Genomic DNA, 21,463 nt, shown 5'->3' with positions numbered 1-21,463 from the left:
CTACAAGATCCACAGCAACAGCTAACCAAAACAATTTCTAAACACACAACCACTATCATCAAGAAATGAAAGGGCAGCACACATCGTGGGAACACCATCATCTACAATGAACCCTCCAAGCTACACACCATTCTGATTTAGAACAAAATCACCATTCCTTTACTGTCACCAAATCAAAATCTTGGAACTCCCTCTCATAATATATATTTAACCTAAGGACTGTAGCAGCTCAAACAGACCTTAAAGAACAATTGTAGATGGGCAATTAATGCTGGTCTAAGGCAGTGATGCCTACATCCTGTCTCAGAAGTAAAATAAAATCTGCTTGCCTTTCACTTTACTTTTGCTTGTATCTATCTCTCACTGTCTCTTTGGACTGGATTGTCCCAATACATTGTGTGTGAGCTGTGAGGTGGAAGGGATGATAATGTAATATCAGGATAGAAGCACAGGTGTACCCACCACCAGAGACGTTTCCCAGTAATAGGAAAGATAGTGGCTTTTCAGTTCATTAACTAAGTAGGGAAACCAATTGATTGACATATCAAGGGCAATTTTACTGTGATGCTGTGATTTTACTCCAGCCAGGATAACTCCTGCCCCAAGGAAGAGGCAGTGGCTTCCTAATGGCATCCTGAGTGAGGGAGCTTCCTTTGCAAAGACTCCACATCAAATGGAAGTGATACTGGTGACAATGGCTAGCCCACAGCTCAGAATCTTCCTGTCCCGTCCCTCTGTTTCTCAATGGGTGGTGGGGGCAACCTCAGAGTCAGTCAATGGTGTCACTGCCTCTCAACTGGCTGCTACTGCCCCAGCAACCATCCACAAAGACCTCAGGATTGGCATTTGGTTCTGGTATTAGTACCCATGGCATAATGATAAAGATTCTAGACTTTTATGTCTTCTCTTTCCTCACATATGTTCTGCTTTTTTTCTTTCGGTTGTAAGACTATAAGACGCAGAAGCAGAGGTAGGCCATTCAGCCACCCACTCCAGTATTCAAAGAGATCATGGCCGATTTGATCATCCTCAACTTCATTTTCCTGCCTTTTCCACTTAGTTTCTTTACTGATTAAAATTCTGCCAGTATCAGTCTTGAATAAATGCAATGACCCAGCTTCAACAGCCCTCTATGGTAATGAATTTCACAAATTCACTATCGTCTGAGAGAAGAAATTTCTCATCATATCTGTCTTAAATGGGTGATTCCTTATTCTGAGATTATACCCTCTGGTCCTAGACTCTCCCACAAGAGGAAACAACCTCTCCATATAACCTTGTCAAATCCCCTAATAATCTTGCGTGTGTCAATGAGGTGACCTCTTACTCTTCTATATTCCAATGAGTACAGACCAAGCTCTCCCCTTAAGATAGCATCCCAACACTTGGTATCAGCTGATTGAACCTTCTCAGGTCTGCTTCCAATGCCAGGATATCTTTCTTAGATAAGGAATCAGAAATGTTCCCAGTATTCCATCTGTGGTCAGACTAGTGCCTTTTATAGTTTTAGCAGAACAATTCCATTCTTTTTGAAGGAAAGACCAATATTCCAATTTGCCTTCCCTATTATCCGCTGAACTTGGATGCTAGCTTTTCATGGTTCATGGATGAGGACTCCAAATCCCTCTGTTCTGTAGATTTCTGTGGTCTCTCTCTATTTAAATGCCATTCAGAGCTTCTATTCTTCCTGCCAAAGTATCTCATCTTACATATAGATGGATCTAGGTGTGCCAGTGCACAGCTCCCTGAAAGTGGCAACACAAGTGGATGAGGTGGTCAAGAAGGCATAAGACATGCTTGAGGAATGGAAGAGGATTGTGAAAACGCAATGACCTTCAGAATACTGTAGGTGAATGAATGGATGAATCAACTACAAGGGTATTCACTAGAACATAGTGCAGCACAGTACAGGCCCCTCAGCCCTCAATGTTGTGCCACTAACCAATGAATTGGAGGAATAGACATTATCATGGACTTAATAGACCAAACAAGTTCCAAAGAACAACTGAACTCAGCCTCCCCTGGCAATATAGAAATTGTAAGAAAAATTATATAAAATTGCAAGTGAGAACCATGTACTGTTTCTTAAAGCTAATTATTTTTCAACACTTACCAGCAGTACTGTCATATGAAGATATAGGTCCCATTGCGATTGGAAAAGGGAAAAGATAGCCATGGACACAGTACTTGGATGGGGGTTGGTTTGCTGCACAATACAAGATATTAAGAAGTAAATCACATTCTCCAAAAACTACTGCAGATTTGTGATGATGAATAGATATTACTTAGCATGTGACTATTTTGTGCTTTGCTTAGATTAATTTGACCAAACTTTACTCATTAACTTAATGGGTTCTTGTGGTAGTGTTTTGACACGAACAACATTGTAGACGAGATGTGACTGTGTTACCTCTGCAGCAATGAAACCTGAAGGATAAAGTGGAGTGAATGGGTGCACCCAGACAGAAACCACAGTCCAATTAAAAAGTAATAGGACATTAGTTATAGTTATTAGTTATAGGATGTCAGCTAAAAGAGGTGGTGCAGCAGAAAATTCTTGCTTCCAATTAGCCCCAGAATGAGGCAAATAGAGGATGTACCCTCTCTCAACCCAGCAGGCAGATCACCCACTTTCCCAGTCAGGAACCCAGCCACAGTTTTTAATTGCCAAGGGAGGATGGTAGTGAGTTGTGGCCCTTAAGTGGCTGTTAATTGACATATTGAGGCCCTAATTTGTCACTCATTGACAAGGTTACCAATGGACCCTATTGTACAGCAGTAATTGCCAAGTTGGCAAGGAAGTAATGAGCTTCTCGTCACCTTTTTTGCCTCTCCCAGGAAGGAAAGACTGTGCCAGTGAGTTCTCATGTTGTAATGACATGCATTTATCCATCAACAATAAACAATTCTGTTGAAAAGATTTTGGCCTTAAACACTTCCAGATGCTGCCTGAATTGATATTTCCAATACTTTCTGTTTTTATTTCAGATTCCCAGCATCAACAGCATTTTGCTTTAGTGTCACTAAATCACATTATATTGTTCCTCAAGTAATTGTTGAATGTAGAATTTGGAAGCTTTCATTTTTCCCCTACATTATCAGTGTCCACAGTTCCATAGTACAATGACATACTTTGATACACCAAGACAAAACAAATTATTCCTTTCAAGGGTATAATTAGCTAATTGTGGAAAATCAAGCATGATCGTTGACCACAGTGGCTTCTATGTTTCAGTTGAAAATCCTTTTTTAGTACAATGTATAATGAAGATACATGTGGTGCACATGAACGTCTGAAATTGATAACAGTGTGTTGGCATTACTTACTGAACCAGAAATTCCAGATACTATCATGGGAAATCCCTTCACTGAACCAGCAACGCCAAATGAAGCCCTCATGGTGAAATGTGATGGAGAATTCATCATTTCCTTCGAATGCTTGCCCACTCTACATGACAACATAACATAAGACATCTCACAAATAGGTACTGGACAGTTAGGAAATCCAGTTCATAACCAAGATGCAAAAGAAAATCGCATTCTTAGCATTTTAAGTTCAACGAATTTAAGCTTTAACCTGTTACATTTATATAACTTACGTCAACAATTAATAACCACTTAAGGACGTCGTGCAGCAATAGCTGTTATGACCCCAGTGGCTGGCAGTTCTGCTAACATACATTGTGTGTGAAACAAATAAAATGATGCAAAGGCTTAAATGGGAAAGAAGAGGGCTGTTCCCTTGTTCAAAAGCACTCCATATCTGATCAGGCCACAAAGCATTGCAGGAATGCCCCGTTCAGAGCTTCATTCACTGCAGCTTAAATTGATAGTGTATTGGATAATGGCAACCGATACAACACTGCTTGTTTTACCTTACTATCCAAGACAAATCTCTACCCTGTAGAGTTCTGAATAAGATCATGTAATTAATAGGAGTTAAAGCATAAAAGATAAATAAATCCTCAGGGTCTTGTGGCACAGTGGTAGTCTCTCCAATTCTGGGCCAGAAGATCTGGGATCAAGTCCCACTTGCATTGGATTTATAGCATTACATGTTTGAACAGGTTGATTTAAGATAACTATTTTAAGGTTCTTCTAACATGATGGTGGTGTCTCTACCTCTGAAACAGAAGTCCCAAATGGTCCAGAGGTATAAGTCGAAAAGTATGATGCTCGAAAAGCACACCAGGTCAGCAGCATCCGAGGAGCAGGGAAGTTGACATTTCTTGCATAAACTCTTCATCAGGAATTTGTGGGGTTTGGGGGAAAGGGGACTGAGAGATAGATAGGAGAGTGGGAGTGGTGGTGGGGTTGATGTAGCTGGGAAGGCAATAGGTAGATGGACGGTGATGGTGATGGGTTGGAGGGGAGAGTAGAGCAGATAGGTGGCAAAGGAAGATGGACAGGTAGGACAGTTCAAGACGTGGTGTCAAGTTGGAGGGTTGAATCTGGAATGAGGTGGGTGAGGGGAGATGAGGAAACTGGTGAAATGGAGGGTCCCAAGGCGGAAGATGAGGCATTCTTCCTCCAGACATCGGGTGGCTTGGAATTGGTGGTGGAGGAGGCCCAGGACTTGCATGTCCTTGGTGGAGTGGGAGGGGGAGTCCAAGTGATCGGCCACAGGGCGGTGGGGTTATTTGATGCATGTGTCCCAGAGATGTTCCCTGAGATGTTCCGTGAGTTGGCGACCTGTCTCCCCAATGTAGAGGAGACCACATTGAGAGTCCAAAGGTATATCATAACACAGCCTGATTTACAATATCTAAATACATCCTCAGGTGCAGGAAGTGACAAATTATGGGTAATTCATAAGAACAGAAGAAATAAAAATTGAAATAGAAATCATTGCACCTGAAACCTATTCAGCTATTCAATAAAGTCTTAGCTGAATGTTTACACTTGTACCTATACCCAACCTATCAAATTCCTTAATTCCCTTATGCCCAAAAGACTATCAATCAGAATCTTGGATATACCCATCGACTGATTGTCCACAGGAATCTGCGTAGAGAATTCCAAAGGTTCATAGCTCTGAGTGAAGACATTTCTCCTCATCCCAGTCCTTGTCCTGACTCCATGGCTGCTCGAAACTCTCCAGCAAGGAGAAACATCTTCTCACCCTCTGCTTTCTGAAAACCTCACAGAATTTTACATGTCAGTTAGATCATCTCCCATTCTTCTAAATGCCAAAGAATATAGGTCCACCTATTCCTTGTAGGACAGCCTCTCATGAACCTTAATTTCAACCTATATCTGTCTTGTGGTTAGAGGATCAAAGCAGTATAAAGTACTGCACAATGTCATCTCACCAAAGCCCCACATAATTGCAGCAAGTCTTTCTTAATCTTACACAGTAGCTGCTTTGCAATAAAGGTTGTGTATGAGTCTGAAAGGGTTAATGCTTGATTTCCTGCAGTAAGAAGCAATCACCATGATGATATCATGAGGTATTTAGTGGGAGAGTAAAGTAAGAGTCTCATAGGAGATAGTGCTAAGACTAATTCCTCTCAAGAGTCTTTGCAATAATGGAAAGGCTGTTCTTATACCCTTTAAATTGTTACAGAGTTACAATAAACTAGATCTTATTTACAGTACAAGGCTCTTCTCTTTAGACCAGAAAGTGGTTACCCTCATATACACAAATGTAAGAAATGAAAAATCCCTACATATAAAATAGATATGGATGGTGGCAGACACAACATGGTAATCAGCATGGGATCTGAAGATGGAATTTCACAGCACCAGTCCCAACGAGACAAACATATTGTAACCCAGAAATCTTCAAGGAGAGTAGATACTGCAAATTGATGATGACATTAGATTCCAAAAACTCTTGTGTCAGCACTTGGTGAAAAATTAAAATGCATATTACAATATGAGTTTCAGATTTGACAAACAGTGTATCAGAACAAAAGAACCTTACAGCTTCAAAATGGAGGTACAAGTTACATTGCAAGGTAGTGGTCTGTGGGAACAGTCCTAAGCCTGAGTGAACAGACATCAGCCATTCTGTGAGTCAGAACGAAAAAACTCAGTACAAGAGGAAATGCCTGAAATGAGACAGTAATTCAGGCTAAAAGGATGAGAACTTTAGAATTAAATTCCAGCTCAGAGTTGTATTGTTGCCGTAGTATGTGAATACAACCAGGTACAGCTAGAAAACAATTAGGAGAAAGTGAGGACTGCAAGATGCTGGATACCATGTCAGAAGTTGAACAGTAAACCCATTTCTGTGCACTGTTAGGAGTATAGTTAATGACATCAATGCTCGTCAAGGTGGTATATAGAATAACAGGCACATTTGAAGAGGTACCAGAAGAGGTATCAGGAATGAAGGGCTTATGCCCAAAATGTCGATTCTCCTGCTCCTCGGATGCTGTCTGACCTGCTGTGCTTTTCCAGCACCACACTCTCAGCAGCTAGAAAATGAAATGGTAATACCAAGGCCAAGAGAGAAACTCACATAATGTGGGAGCGGAAAGCCTGGGAAACCATGAATCCTGAGATTTTTAAAGAAGAATAAGTAATTACGGGGCATTTTAATGAAATGAGTGACTCTGGTCTGAGACGGAACCTTTCAGGAGATCCCATTGCAGCTATGAAAGCGGGGGAATCCTCCGGGAAAGAGTAGAAAGATGCTCCAGAAGAGCAGGAAGGAACAAGGAGAACCGTGATCACTGCAAAATCACAATCTTTAAAGATAAAATACTCAGTCTCATGAGAAAGCCATGGCAAAAGAAAGTATAATGGCAGGAAAATGTAATTTTAGAGATGGCTAGAATAGAAAACAACAAATTGGCTCAGTGGTTAGCACAGCTGCCTTGTGGCACCAGGGACCCGAGTTCGATTCCAGCCTCGGATAACTTTCTGTGTGGAGTTTGCACATTCTCCCCGTGTCTGTGTGGGTTTCCTCCCACAGTCCAAAGATGTGCAGGTCAAATGAATTGGCCACGCTAAACTGCCCATTGTGTTAGATGCATTAGTCAGAGGGCGATGGGTCTGGGTGGGTTGTCCTTTGGAGGGTTGGTGTGGACTTGTTGGGCCGAAGGGCCTGTTTCCACACTGTAGTGAATCTGATTTAATCTCATCTAAAACATTGGAGTGAGCTATTCTTGAAGTATAGAATGATTTCTCAGCTAGATACCAAGTGAGAAGTTGAACAGTAAATCCATTTCTGTGCACCATTAGGAGTATAGTTAATGATGTCAATGCTCGTCAAGGTGGCAAATAGAACAACAAGTACATTTGAAGAGGTACCAAAAGCCTTTTCCAATTATTTTAATCTCAAAACAAATCAAAATTCTTAAAAGGATAAAATTTCATAGAAAAATGCAACATGTAGGGGAATCCATAGAAGATTTAATTAATGAATTAGAGAGGAGCTGCGATAATGGTGTCTTAAAGTCAGACTTGACTCTAGAGAAAAGCCTTCAGATGGTGGGTGGAAACAACATGGTTTGGAAACAACATAGCCCAAAGATAAGGTGAGAAGGTACATTTGGTACAGGAGATCTTTGGAATCTATTCAATTCTTATGGTGTAGAACCTCTAAAGATGAATGTAAGAAGTTGATACAGTGGGGAGTGGGACAGACACCAAGCATTTGTCAGTCTTTGCCAATAATATGGAGTAAAGAAAAGAAATACAGGCATAAACTGAGCCAAGATATTAAAACCAAAGTATTTTTTTACTGTGGAATGGTAATAAGAAATTGTGCTGAAATAAAGAAAAACTAAAGAACGTCCCACACAAAGCAGTAAATTGGTTAGAAGTTCAATGTCTTCTTAGGGGAAATCAGTGACCCACACCAAAAATCTTCACACTGGCATTTATATCAATATGCATCTCACAAATTTCAAATCAACACAAGAGCAAGAGCCATAATATTATCAGACAATGAGCCTTGATTGATAAAGCAGAGTTTACGGCTGACAGATTACTGCTCTTGCTTAGTGGCAAGCTTCTTGAGTGTTATTGGAGCTGCACTCATCCAGACAAGTGTGGACTACTTCACCACACTTCTGACTTATGCCTTGTAGACAGTGGACAGACCATTGCAGTGAGGAGGTGAGTTACATACTGCTGGATTCCTAGCCTCTGATCTGCTCTTGTAGTCACAGTAGTTATATGGCTAGTCCAGTTCTGCATCTTGAAAAGCACAGCCGGTCAGGCACCACACGTTTTGACTCTGATCTCCAGCAACAGCAGTCGTCACTTTCTCCCACTTCAGCATCTTGTCGATGGTAACACTCAAGGTGTTGACAGAGGGGGATTTCCACCAAGGTAACACATGGGTGATGATTAGATTCTCTTTTGTTGCAGATTTTCATCGCCACAGTATTGTCCAGGTCTTGCTACATTTAGAAATGGACCTCTTCAATCATAACTGAACATCCCCACTTCTCACTTTATGATGATGAAGCAGTTGAAGATTATGTTAAAAAGAAAAACACACATCCCCTTCAAATCCAGAGATTTCAAAGTTCTGGCAAGAGTCTCCAATTGTTATGATCCAAGCTGAAATTATGAATGGACAAAGGCAGATTGCAGACTGAAATCTGGATTGATAATTTTTTAAAAATGGTTTTAACAAGGTGAAAATTTACTGGAATACAAGTGGATACTGCTGCAGATTTGTTTTTAACAAACATTCTTTGTGCAAAGAAATCCCAACAGCACTCCCTCACAGTACTCACATTGGAGAGATTTCCTTTCTCTATCACAACCTCGTTCAACTGCAGCTTCAATTCTCCCATCTTGACAATGTGATAGCATCTTAGTTGAGTCTGCATACAACTCAGCTTAAATATTTTCAGCTTTAACCAACCACTTCTGGTCTGGAACTTACAAACTAAACTCCTTACCCTGAGGTAACCAGTTTCTTAACACTTCTAAGTTATCCTCTTTCTTCGGGAGCCACAGCCTTACACATCCAGCTACAGCCAACACTTTCAAAAAAAACCTCTCCTAACTTAAACTAAAGTGCTTTCCCAAGCTGCAGATGTTTCCTGTAAGCTAACAAAAAAGACCCTCTGCAACCTTCTTACTGTAATCTATTATACTATATTATTTATTTTATTTGTCCGTAAAAATTATCCCAACTAAACAAATTCCCACTGGTCTCCAAAAACTCTCTTTCAAGCATTTATTTAAATAAATCCCTGTGGTTACTGAAATACCAGTTAACTATTAAACCCCTCCCTCGACACCGATCAAGCCACGAGTTCAAAATCCAATCTTCAAAATAATTTATATTAAAACATATAGAAACCACAATTTTATTTTCAAGATTTTTGACAATAGACCAGTAGGTGATTATCCTTGCCACCCTTAAGCTTCCAAAGAATTCACACACTTTGAAGAGACAGATGTCAGTATATAACAATAAAGACATAATAACTCCTCTGTGGTTAGTCAAATATATAAGGAATGGGATCTTGTGCAGGACAAAGGAGAACAAAGGAATAAAGTTTTAGCTGTTAATCTGGGACATTTATGGAACAAGTCACTTTAGTGAAGTGTGGTAACTCAGTTCCTTTGTGTTTCATATTGCACAGCTTTACATCTGCGATACATTTTTGATCCTGATAATGCTTATGTTACCAAGCTGCTTTTTCAAACCCTAGAGGTTCTTTCACACAAACCTGGCATCTCACCATTTCCATGTGCTGTTTTCAAATGAAGTGTTCCCATCAGAGACACAGCACACTGTAATTTTTTTTTGTGCCTTAAAGCTGTCTAAAGTGTAAATGAAGAATGGAACATGCAGTTTCCAACATTCAAAGTTTCAGCTCTCCCTATCGACAGGACAAATTACCTTCTAAGGCAATGTTATTGTGTATACTTTACAGTTATGTCACTGGCACTTCATGAGCAATAAGGATTTAGTAAATCAATGTCACATTTCAACTTACAATTGGACCGGTAAAAAGAAATTGGTTAAGACAATAGTGGGGATACAAGATTAATTGGGATCTTTTCTTCACTAGAAGGATAATATAGGATTTGATGAGGGGCAAGAGGTGTTAAAACATATTAGAGAATAAAAGCTAGTTGGCTCAAGCCATCCACTAAATGGCTGCTGCGCTTAATAAGAAACATTTGTTTGGATGTCTGGATTTACCAAGTAATTTTCCAGTTAGTTGGTAATTATCATGATTTGAACTTGCCTGCGGGACCTGAACCTGTCAATTAACTGCACGTATAGCACACTCGAGCACTGATTAGACACAGGTTTCCTGGACATCGAGCTGTGGCCTACACTCACTCTCCCACTGAGACTGTGGAGTATAATACTATCGTTGGGAGTGGAAGGATGTCTGCATGATCTAAAGAGAAAGTGACCATATTCTCTGACCAGATGATACCAGATGGAGAAGTAAGAGAAGAGGTGGGAAGGAGTCCACAAAGGTATCTAATGGAGGCAGGCAATTATTGAGGTGGAGACAGCCAAAACACTGGGCATTACTCCAGTACCACAAAATATACAACTTGACTTACACACACTCTCTCACACACACACACACTCTCATTCACACACTCACACACACATAGACACACACACACACACACACAAAACAAGCTGTAACATGACATGACAATAGAAAATTCATATGTGGAGTTTGGGTAAATTGGAAAGAACAGCAGTCATTCATTGGTGAGATAGTAATGAGATTTAGTATATGGTTTAGATTGGAGGGGTTATTTATGAAACACGATTTATAATTATTCTCAAAAAGGATTTGAATAAATAGTTGAATATTAAATGTATATGAGGAAAGGACAAGGGAACTAAATTAAGTGGATACTTTTCCAGGGAATGGAATTCACCTCATTAACTACATGGCCTCTTCTGTAATGCCCTTCATATTATTGCTAGCTTAGTGCCATATCACAAGAATAACATAAAGTTATCTTTTCATTTTAGATATCAAGTTATCAGAATACAGGCTAGCAATATCATTATAAAACTAACTGGCTTTTGATGTGCTTTCTCAGTGGGGATTAAACCCAATGTTCAGGTCAAGTCATACTAAAGGATTGGGAAAATCAAACTCTTTCAAGGGGAATGTCTGTGGGTGGAGGATAATAATGAAAGAGATTAGTGTCCTTGATAAGGTGGAAGTGAAAATATGGAGAAAGAAAGATCTCTCTAAGCTGCAGGACCAAGCAGGTATGCAGCAAGGTGGAAGTTGCTACATCTGCCATAGGTATTTGGAACCTTCAATCTACTGTACAGTTGACAGGTGTGCCTAAATGAAGTAGCCACACACTAGAGAAAGAAATTAGGAGGTATTATAATGTGGTGGTCTATATTCTCACTGGATGTTGAGAGGGCATTGTTATTGATTGTAATGTTGCTTCATTTGAGGTAAACATCTCTAAACATGGATAAAACACTGAAGAAAATACTCCCTCCCAAGCATGATGACTCAGTTCTATCAACATGGGCAACTGTTACTGAAATGTAAGGCCTCATTTTCTAATTGAACAGTTGTATAACTCTAGTCTAAGTAACAATAATATATTTCTGAAGAGCTGAGAGCTCCATCAAGAATTAAGGAATGGTTGGGAAGTATTGCCAGGAGTGACCAGTCTTCATCTGATTATTAGTTAGATAAAGAGAGCAGGGGCATGGGTAGTTAATCACATTGGAGCTTGAAACCAGTGTTTCACAAGGTTTATGATGATTAGGACTTTGGGAAAAGCAAGTCAATTATTAGAATTCGCAGTGTGGATTATAGTTAACACTGATGAATGAAGGTGCATAAGGCAGGAAGACATTAGAAAGCTTGAAGATGAAGCAGTTAAGTGACAAATAAACTTTAACATAGGTAAGATGTGAGATGATGTATGTTGATCAGAAAAAAAGAAACATCATCTGCAATTTAGAAAGCAAGAAGCTAAATGGAAAAGAGCAAAGAGCTCTAGGGATACTGGAGAACAAACAGTAAAACAACGGGTAAAGTAATTCAAATGTTAAAGTAATTGATGTAGTCCTAGGAATGTAGATTTCAAACTTAGTGTTAACATCCACTGGACCTTGGACAGCTCACACTTATGTTACTGTGCACAATGATCCTCTTCACATTATAGAAATGACATAGAAATATTGGAAAAAGTGCAAAATAAATTGACAAAGGTTGTACCAGAACTTTGCACTTACCATGAAAGAGTGAACAGATAAAGCAAAATGATGACCTAAAGAAGGTCTTTAAAATCAGGAATGGATTGGATGGAGTAGATATGGACTGAATGTTTCCACTTGTGGAAGGTTTTAAAAACCAGAAGGCATGAACAAAAAAAAAAGACTCAAACATCCAATTGGGAATGAGATATCTTGAAGAAAGGATGAAAAATGTTACCTCAGGAAGAGGTTGAGGTAAATAATTTAAATGTTTTGAAAAGTGAAATTGGATGAGTACATCAGAGAACAAGGAATAAAGAGGTATGTTGAGAGGCTGGGTGTGAGGAGAATCATGGGGATAGAAACACGAGCACAGATTTGTTGGTCTAAATGGTCTGGTTCTGTACTGTACATCCTATATAAATTGTACTCAGTTTAAGCATTAGGCTGTACATATTTCAGGAAAGGGTTCCAGATGTAACAGTGCAATTCACATTTGGCACTCATCTCAAAACCATTTTGTTCCACTGCAGCTGCGATCTCTAGTTTGTGGAGCTAATTTTCAATCTTTGGAAGCCATTCACGGTTTCCAGTTTCCAAAACAACAAATGAAGCCCAATTAAAAATCTACTCAAAATTAGGAGATGTATCAACTTACCTAAAAAAATTAGCTTGGGTTTGTTTACACCAAATATGTTTTGACCAATGTCTCAGCTGCTTTCAGTAGCTCTACATCTGGTCAAGTACTTTCACAAGAACAGAGAGAGTGCGGTTACTGTGTTTATTGACAATTCTTGTCATGACCTTATATTACATAATCTGCTAGAATACCATCCAACTGTAGGGAATCAGTCTGGAGAATTAACAATGAGTTAGTAACAATTAAACTGCAGTTATAACATCTTTATGTTGCAATCAGTGTTACATTAACTTGTTGCTACTGAAACTACAGAGGAGGTTGACATATCTATTTTCTTATACCTCAAACGCATTCCTATTGCATTATGTTTTACATGCTATAATAATTAAATTATAAAACAGTTATCCAGATCTCAGAAAAGAAAGATGAACCCCTCTATGGCAGCCTGGGGTAGGCATACACTAGTAGTAGACTCACCAACTTTACTGGCATTCAAATGGTTGTTAATAAACAAATGGCTGAAAATGGAATAGTGTAGGATAGATGGGCTTCCGATTGGTTCCACAGGTTGGTGCAACATTGGGGGCTGATGGGCCTGTACTGCACTGTAATGTATTATGTTCTCTGTTTCTAAGTCTATCTTTTCTCAATCCCTTGCTAACATCTTGCTTAACCATTCTTACAACACTTTAGAAGTTTTTCCCAACTGTTCTTATTCATCACATTTTTTTAATTGTTGAGTGCTTGAATATTTTTGTTACATGTCTTTAAAGTATTTGTCTTCAGGAAACTGAAAACAAAATCACAGCTTCCAGTTTGGGAGAACATTTTTGCCAATGATAGACCACAGTAAAATTCCTATCTTAATACTGAAGAAAACACTGGAAACAAAAAGTTCAGATTACAATCATTTACTGAAGTAAAGATCAGATTTGTGAGCCATCAGTTTAGGATACACCATAATGGTGTTCAAAGTGGCCATCTCTGGTTGTGCGGGAATATGAAAATGAAGTTGACTTACCCCATTGCACCATTCCACAATTCTCGTCCCACCTCCTTCTCTGTACTTTGTAAAAGCTGTCGTGACTGTGCTGCCTAACCATTCTGCTCAGCGACGTTAAACAAATTGAAAACGGAAAACCTCAAAACTCACCGGTGTGTCACCTATAGGCCTGGACTTAGCATTCTTGGCGTGGTGTTCATACACTTCACAATTCTCTGTCGCTAAGAGCCAGTAATCCGTCCCAAATGCCACCAAAAACAGGAGTAGCCCAATAGCTCCGATAAGTCCTGCTACAAAGGCAATTACACTGACTTTCATGATCAAACTAAAGTTTGTGCATTGAGTAATGTTTTTAACTAGAAGCTCTTTCTCAGCGTGTATGTGAGAATGGGGTGGCTATTTTAAGAGACAGATCAAATTATTCAGTATCTAGTGTGCGTTTCACAGGGGTATGGCCCAATATATTTTAAAATAGATGACCTTGCTGGATAAACATTTGGCAATAAAAAAAGTGATCCTTTTCATAACAAGAGATTACTTTGTCTAATATATATAATATGGCAGAAGTGCTTCTTTAAAAGTTCATTCTGTAGAGGTATTTTGGAAACTGGAGGCAAAAACATTGAGGAAAACTGGTATGGGTTATATAGAATGGAATCTTTCATGAATACCAGTGCTGCAAGCCAGCTATCTGGTTTCCAATGTGTGATGGATCATAGCGAAAAATTCCAGCATAGCAAATGCTTCAGATAACGGTCACCATACCCTAAGATTTCACATGAGAGTGTAACTTATATGAAGGGTAATAGGAATACTAAGGCAGCCTAAACTAAAGGCTGGGAGTGTTTAGGAGTTGCATTACTCAATGAATGTCTAACAGATTCATTTCAAATTCCTCTCTCTGTTGCTTGATTGGAGGACACAGTTAATTTAGCCTATGTGAAATTTCCCACCTTTTAAAATAGAGAGAAAATTTAGAGAATAGAATCCCTACAGTGTGGAAACAGGCCATTTGGCCCAAAAGATCCACACCGACTCTCTGAAGATCACCCAGACCCACACCCTGATGCTCACCCTGCATTTCCCATGGCTAATCTACCTAACCTACATATCCCTGAACACTATGGGCAATTTACCATGGCCAATCCGCCTTTATCTGCACATCTTTAGACAGTGGGAGGAAACCGGAGTAACTGGAGGAAACCTATGCAGGCACAGAAGGTGCAAACTCCTTATAATCACCCGAGGGTGGAATTGAACCTGGTTTCCTGGTGCTATGAGGCAGGGGTGCTAACCACTGAGCCAAATTAGTATAAGTGTACTCCTACAGTATTCCTACAATAAGATGGCTCATAATGTTTTGCCAGATTAAGTCGCTAACAAGGAAAGCTCAATCAACAGCAAAACCAGCCAGTCCCAAAACATGCTTGCAGAATCCAGAAGGAAATTGTGTTCCTTGAATGTAGGATGAGCACAGAGAAGGAGACAATTGTGTTTTCTTTATTCATTCATGGGATGAGGGCATCACTGGCTAGGCTAGCATTTATCACCCTCCCTAGTTGTTTAAAGGGAAGTTAAGAGTCAACCACATTGCTGTGGGACTGGAGACAATATAGGCCAGGTGAGGATGGCAGTTTCCTTTCCTAAAGGACACCAGTGAATGAGATGGGTTTTTCCAACAATGGACAATGGTTATGGTCATCATCACACTCATAGTTCCAGATTTTTAATGAATTTTAATTCCACCATCTGCCTTGGCAGGATTCAAACCCAGGTCCCCAGAACAGCCCAGTGATAACACCGCCAGATCATTGCCTCCATATATGTTTGTGAGGAATCAGGAAAATAGGACTGCAGCTGAGATTCGTTCTCAAAGAGTCTGCATATGAATGTTTCAGGATGATTAGGTTTAGAACAGGACGTGATCCTAGGAGATTTTTTTTTAATGCCCCATAGGATTTTTGATGGCAAGAGACATTTTCTACTCTGGTTACTGTTAAGTACTCCCATCTGTTTGACTCTACTTGTTAGGACTATAGCAAATACATGAAAAAATACAGCTTCTGAATTGCCAGAGTAATGTGATGGATGTACAATTTCAGTTAGTTTGACAGAAAACTACTCCAAATGTTGAAACAACTAATCCAAAGACAGAATACTGCATAATGTTTTCAAGTTGGACTGCTACACCAGTTGCATTCCAAAACATTTGGTAAAGAAAAAGAGCAATGCAGTGCCTGTCTTTTTAGTAACAGACTTAAAACAAAAATGATATCCAAGATGTGTGTCTACACTTCCAACAGGAAAGGTGCCATTTATAATCTTGGTAAAGGGATGGTTGACACTCATTTAATGCTCACCGCAGTATGATGTGAATCCATGGTCAATGCTGTTTTGAGTGCCTGTGTTGCCGTTTTCACACACCAGATCATCTGGTCTTCGCCCTGTACAACTCATCATGATGTTTAAACAGCATGAAGACAGCCGACCAGCATGACAACAAAGCATCGTGAGCCATGCACGTTTATAGAACAGTTGCTCAAAGAATCTTCTGGTAACAGATTGAATTATATATGGCTATGGAACTTCCATTCATTGACCCAAAATTTCAAGAGTCTGCAGGAAATATCTGACTGGTGCTAAAATGCATTTTGTTCATTTGATGGTCTGTGGTAGAATAGGGTGATTCAAACAAATGTAGGCAGTATGGTTTCTGATTGAAACAAATTAATAGAAAAATCTCAAATACATAAACTTTCTCTTTTCTAAAGGATATGAAGCAATTCTGTTCACTCTCTACTGATAAGCATCATCCCTCAGTTCTTATAATTCAAAATTTCTTCAGCTTGTTTTCCAGTTTGTATATATACTTTTTTTTTAAAATGAGAAGATCTAACTTGAAGTTAATTTGCCTTATCATTTTGCAAGTTTATTAATGTCACCCTGTATTTTGGTGCATGTTGAATTAACGACAGCCCCCGGTTCGATGTTCCCCACAAATTTTGACATTATATTTCCACTTCTTGAGCCCAAATTATTAATTTAAATGGTGAATAATAGTGATGCTTGGGGAAAATTATTTCTCACCATTTCCCATTGACTACCTTCAATCACCATTTTGCTTTTTAGTTTGTAACCAGACTACTATCCAGTCTCCTAATTGTCTCCTGCCTTTACATTCTGACCCTCATCATAAGTCTACCTTGGCAAAGATGTTTTTTTTTTGAAAATCTAAATGTATTAGCAAAATGTTAACTGTACAGACCACAGAGAGGCTAACTGAAACAACAGGGAACTATAACATAGGCCATAAGTCCCAATGATTAGCTAAAAGCATGGTCCTTTTACCCTTTCTTATGAGTTGAACATAGACCAAAGTCAAAGGGCCTAGTCTTGGAAATTTTCACTGTTAGTTTTAATTGGGGAATATTTAATGAACAATCCAAAGTATGATAATGGCTACACAAACAATTAATTTAATATAATTTGTCAAGCTCATAACATGATTTATGTGAGAAATCATATTCATACACAAGGACACACTCTCTGCAAACAAAAACAATATATTCCAGCCTTTATTAGTTGGGAGCATGGGGTGTCTATAATTCACTGTTACTTCCTTGGCCTTGCAATTCCTTGGCCACTCAGGTTTAATTGCCAAAATATTGTTGCGATTGTTTGGAATTTGATATTCTTGCATTTGACTTGTTATATAAAGAAAAGCAAATGTTGGCAACATGTCTGTTTTCAGAATCATTGCAAACTCTTAAATGTTCCAAAAATAAAAGCAACAATACCCTTGTATTGGCTGAGGAACTGAATAATTACTTCGTGTCAGTCTTCACGTTGGAAGACATGACTAATATCCCAAAGATTCAAGAGAGTGAAGAGGCAAAGCTGAGTATGGTGGCCATCACCATGTAGAAGGTGCAAGAAAACCTGAATGGCCTGAAGGTGGATAAATCACCTGGACCAGTTGCACTACACACCAGAGTTCTAAAGGAGATAGCTGAAGGGATAGTGGAGGAGTAAGTAGTGATCTTGCAGGAATTATGAGAGTCAGGGAAGGTCCCAGAGGACTGGAAAATCACTGACGTAACACCCAGTATTAAAAATGGGGTAAGGTAAAAGACAGAAAATTACAGACCGAGTAGCCTAACCTCGGTCATGGGTAAGATCCTGGAAACCATTGTGAAGGATGAGATTTTTGAATACTTAGAAGGGTATGGTAAAATAGGGCAGAGTCAGCATGGTTTCAACAAGAGGAGGTCATTCCTGAAAAATCTGTTAGAATTCTTTGAGGAAGTAATAAGCAGATTGGACCAAGGAGACTCAATGGATGTTATCTATCTAGACTTCAAGAAGGCCTTTGACAAGGTGCTGCAGAGGAGGCTACTGAGTAAGATAAGGGTCCATGGTGTCAGAGGCAAGGTGTTAGCATGGATAGAAGCTTCGCTATCTGGCAGAAAGCAGAGTGGGGATAAAAGGGTCTTCCGCAGGATGGCAGCCACTGATGAGTGGTGTTCCACAAGGCTCAGCGTTAGGACCACAACTTTTCACTTTATACATTAACAATCTAGATGAAGGAACTGAGGGCATTCTGGCTAAGTTTGCAGAAGATACACAGATAGGTGGAGGGACAGGTAGCATTGAAGAGGTGGGGAGGCTGCAGAAGATTTTGGAAAGGTTAGGAGAGTGGCAAAGAAGATGGCGTACAATGTGGGAAAGCTCATGGGCTATTTTCTAAATGGGGAGAGCATTCAGAAGTCTGAACTGTAAAGAGACTTGGGAGTTCTAGTCCAGGATTCTCTCAAGGTAAACTTGCAGTTTGAGTCAGTAGTTAAGAAGGCAAATGCAATGATGGCATTTATTTCGAGAGGACTTGAATATAAATCAGGGATGTACTTCTGAGGCTCTCTCAGGCTCTGGTCAGACCACATTTGGAGTATTGTGCACAGCCTTGAGCCCCATATCTCAGGAAGGATGTCCTGGCCCTGGATCATGTTCAGAGGAGATTCACAAGAATGGTCGCAGGAATGAAAAGCTTAACATGAGGAACATTTGAAGACTCTGGGTTTATACTCAATGGAGTTTAGAAGGATGAGGGGGGATCTAATTGAAACATACAGAATACTGAATGGCCTGGACAGAGTAGATGTTAGGAAGATTTTTTCTCTAGTAGAAGAGACTAGGACCCAAGAGCATAGCCTTAGTGCAAAGGGAAGACCTTTTAGAACAGAGATAGGGAGACACTTCAGCCAAAGAGTGGCGAATCTATGGAATTCATTGCCACAGAAGGCTGTGGAGATGAGGTCTTTGAGTATATTTACGACTGAGATTGATAGGTTCTTGAGTTCCAAGAAGATCAAGGATTATGGGGAGAAACTGGGAGAATGGGGTTGAGAAACTTGCCAATCATGATTGAAAGCAGAGCAGCCTCGATGGGCTGAATGGCCTAATTTCTGCTCCTATGTCTAATGGTCTTCTGGTCTAAATTTATGTAACTGGTCTCTGATAGGGCTTTAATCATTAGTGAGTTTGAATCTGTGCAAGATATTCATAATTGTGCCGTACAGCAAAACAGCTGTCCATTTTTCTGTTCAGCATGCATTTGTTTACAGGGTATCTAATAAACATTAATATCTAATTCTCAGTGTTGTGAGTGCACACAAGGACTTTATCTACTAGATTAAGTATTCTAATGCATTTGAATCCATATACAGTGCTGGTCACCATAAGTACCTCTAATTTTGGATCAAACACACCATTCAAAATGTATTTAGCTTTTCAATAGCATATAATTATGCAAGCTGTGTTGGACAAGAGATTTTAATCTTAACTGTCTTTAAAAAGTGGAGCCTGTCACTTCAATTGTCTTAAAAAGATGCTCAAGCAAACTACTTCAGGTTAAGTCTAGTAGGTGCCATTTTCAGCTGGAGAAGAAAATGAGAATCAGCTCCGCTTTATGAAACAATAACAGGAAAACGGGAAGAAGTCGAAACCAAAACTCATAAAGCTTTTGAAGAATGTGAATACTGAAGAGGAAATCCAATCAATCAATCTATGTTCATCCAGCCAGAAGGATACAACAGCGACCCACTGCAATAGCCAATTGTTTCTGCAATGACTCCAGGAAGTTTTAAACTCATTTCTAACTGAAAGTCCTTGCCTTTAACCAGTGTAACTCTTTTGCTTTTGTTCGGAGGTACTTGCCTCCTCCCTTGAACCCATGTTAAATTTTCTGGTCACCCTTATTTTAATTACAGTGTCAGATCTCTGTCACTAAACAGCAGTCTGACCTTAACACTGATAACACTGCAACTTAAAGTGAAGGTTTAATCACTGGAAATGTGTGTGCACGCATGCTCCTGACAGTAGAATCTGATCAGATAGTAATGCACAATAAAATGTGTTCATATAGAATGAAGTTGTCACCATTTGAATAGATCCCATGGAGATTTGCCTACATGTTGTTCTAATTATGAAACCCAAGAGACTCGATTCTTGATTTACACTCACGTTGTGCACACAACCACCCACATGCTATCATCAGGTTTTCATAAATTCCACAGCACAAACTTGCCAGGAGTTTCTACAAGTACAACAGTATTTATAATTCTAGCTGTAACACATGGGCAAAATATGTGTTGAGATACAATCCTAGAACCTGTTCACCCTCAATTACAAGCACACATTGTAAATTCCCAAAAGTGTGCAGTTCCTCCACTTATCTTCCCCCGCTTGCTCTCAGAGGGAATTCATACAGGATAATTCATACAAATTCACACAATGCAATACATCGGAAATTGTCATAAATTTACAAATGCACAGCAAGCAGCCATTCAACCCATCAACACTAGACCAGCTCTCCATACAGCCATCCAGTTAGCCACACTTGCCTGCTTTATTGCTACAGCACTGCAAGCTCATACCCTTTAAGTTCCTCACCAATTTCCCTTCGAATTGGTTGATTTTCTCCATTTCCGTTCGCCCTTCCCACCACCTCATTTACAGCAAGTTCCACGTCATCACCACTCACTTCAACGTTTGGAGTAAGTGCCCAGGCAGACAGTGAATGTTGGAAAATTTTCAATTTCTGCCAATCAAAGTTAACTATTGTACCTGACATCTGCACCACATTAAAATGCTGTCATGAAAATGATTAACTGTGCTTCAAGGGTATCAAGCAATTCAGCTCCATAATCTGGGAATCGATGCAGGTTAACTTATTATTGGTGCTCCTCGTTGCTTACATTGTAGGAAAAAAAATTAACCTCAGTTATAGCCACTCTCTATTCCCTGAAAAGAAAGGTCTTGTGGTTTAGTGTTAATATCCCTACCTCTGAGCCAGAATGTCTGTATTCAAGTTCCACTTGCACTGGAAGTGCACCACTACGTGTCCAAGCGGATTGATTATAATGACTATATTCAAATCAAATTATAATTCAGGCATTAGACAGAGCAGCAGTGCTCTCAGCTCTATACACAGCTCAGTATGTTTCTCCCTTTCTTGCTGGCAGTCTGCAATGTCTCTTTAAAGATAATTAGTTAGTCCACATTTATACTTGAACTCAGCAAACCTGACATTGGTTCATTCTTGAAAATCAAATTTGACCAAAGTAGAATCAAACAGGCATTAAGCTCCTTATTTGAATGCACTTCGAGTCAAATCCTCTTTAAGCCTGTATCC

General features: G+C 39.5%; 1 protein-coding gene across 1 annotated transcript in view; it reads right to left on the bottom strand.

Moving 5' to 3' along the window:
• The window catches only part of LOC122557105 (transmembrane protein 182-like), a 51,990-nt gene extending 37,841 nt beyond the window's left edge, over positions 1-14,149 (bottom strand). Inside the window, exons 1-3 of the mRNA XM_043704424.2 lie at positions 13,924-14,149; positions 3,328-3,448; positions 2,114-2,206 (exon numbers count right to left, since the gene is read on the bottom strand). Of these exons, the coding sequence (XP_043560359.1) occupies positions 2,114-2,206; positions 3,328-3,448; positions 13,924-14,091 (382 nt within the window). The 5' untranslated portion in view covers positions 14,092-14,149. The remainder of the gene's footprint in view (positions 1-2,113; positions 2,207-3,327; positions 3,449-13,923) is intronic.
• Between the last annotated feature and the right edge of the window lie 7,314 nt (positions 14,150-21,463).

The sequence above is a fragment of the Chiloscyllium plagiosum genome, unplaced genomic scaffold, assembly GCF_037043375.1.
Source record: "Chiloscyllium plagiosum isolate Xiang-an unplaced genomic scaffold, Cpla_swu_hap1 HiC_scaffold_11, whole genome shotgun sequence".
Classification (NCBI taxonomy): Eukaryota; Metazoa; Chordata; class Chondrichthyes; order Orectolobiformes; family Hemiscylliidae; genus Chiloscyllium; species Chiloscyllium plagiosum.
Note: the sequence above shows the minus strand (reverse complement) of the source record. Positions and strands in the feature narration are given on the sequence as shown.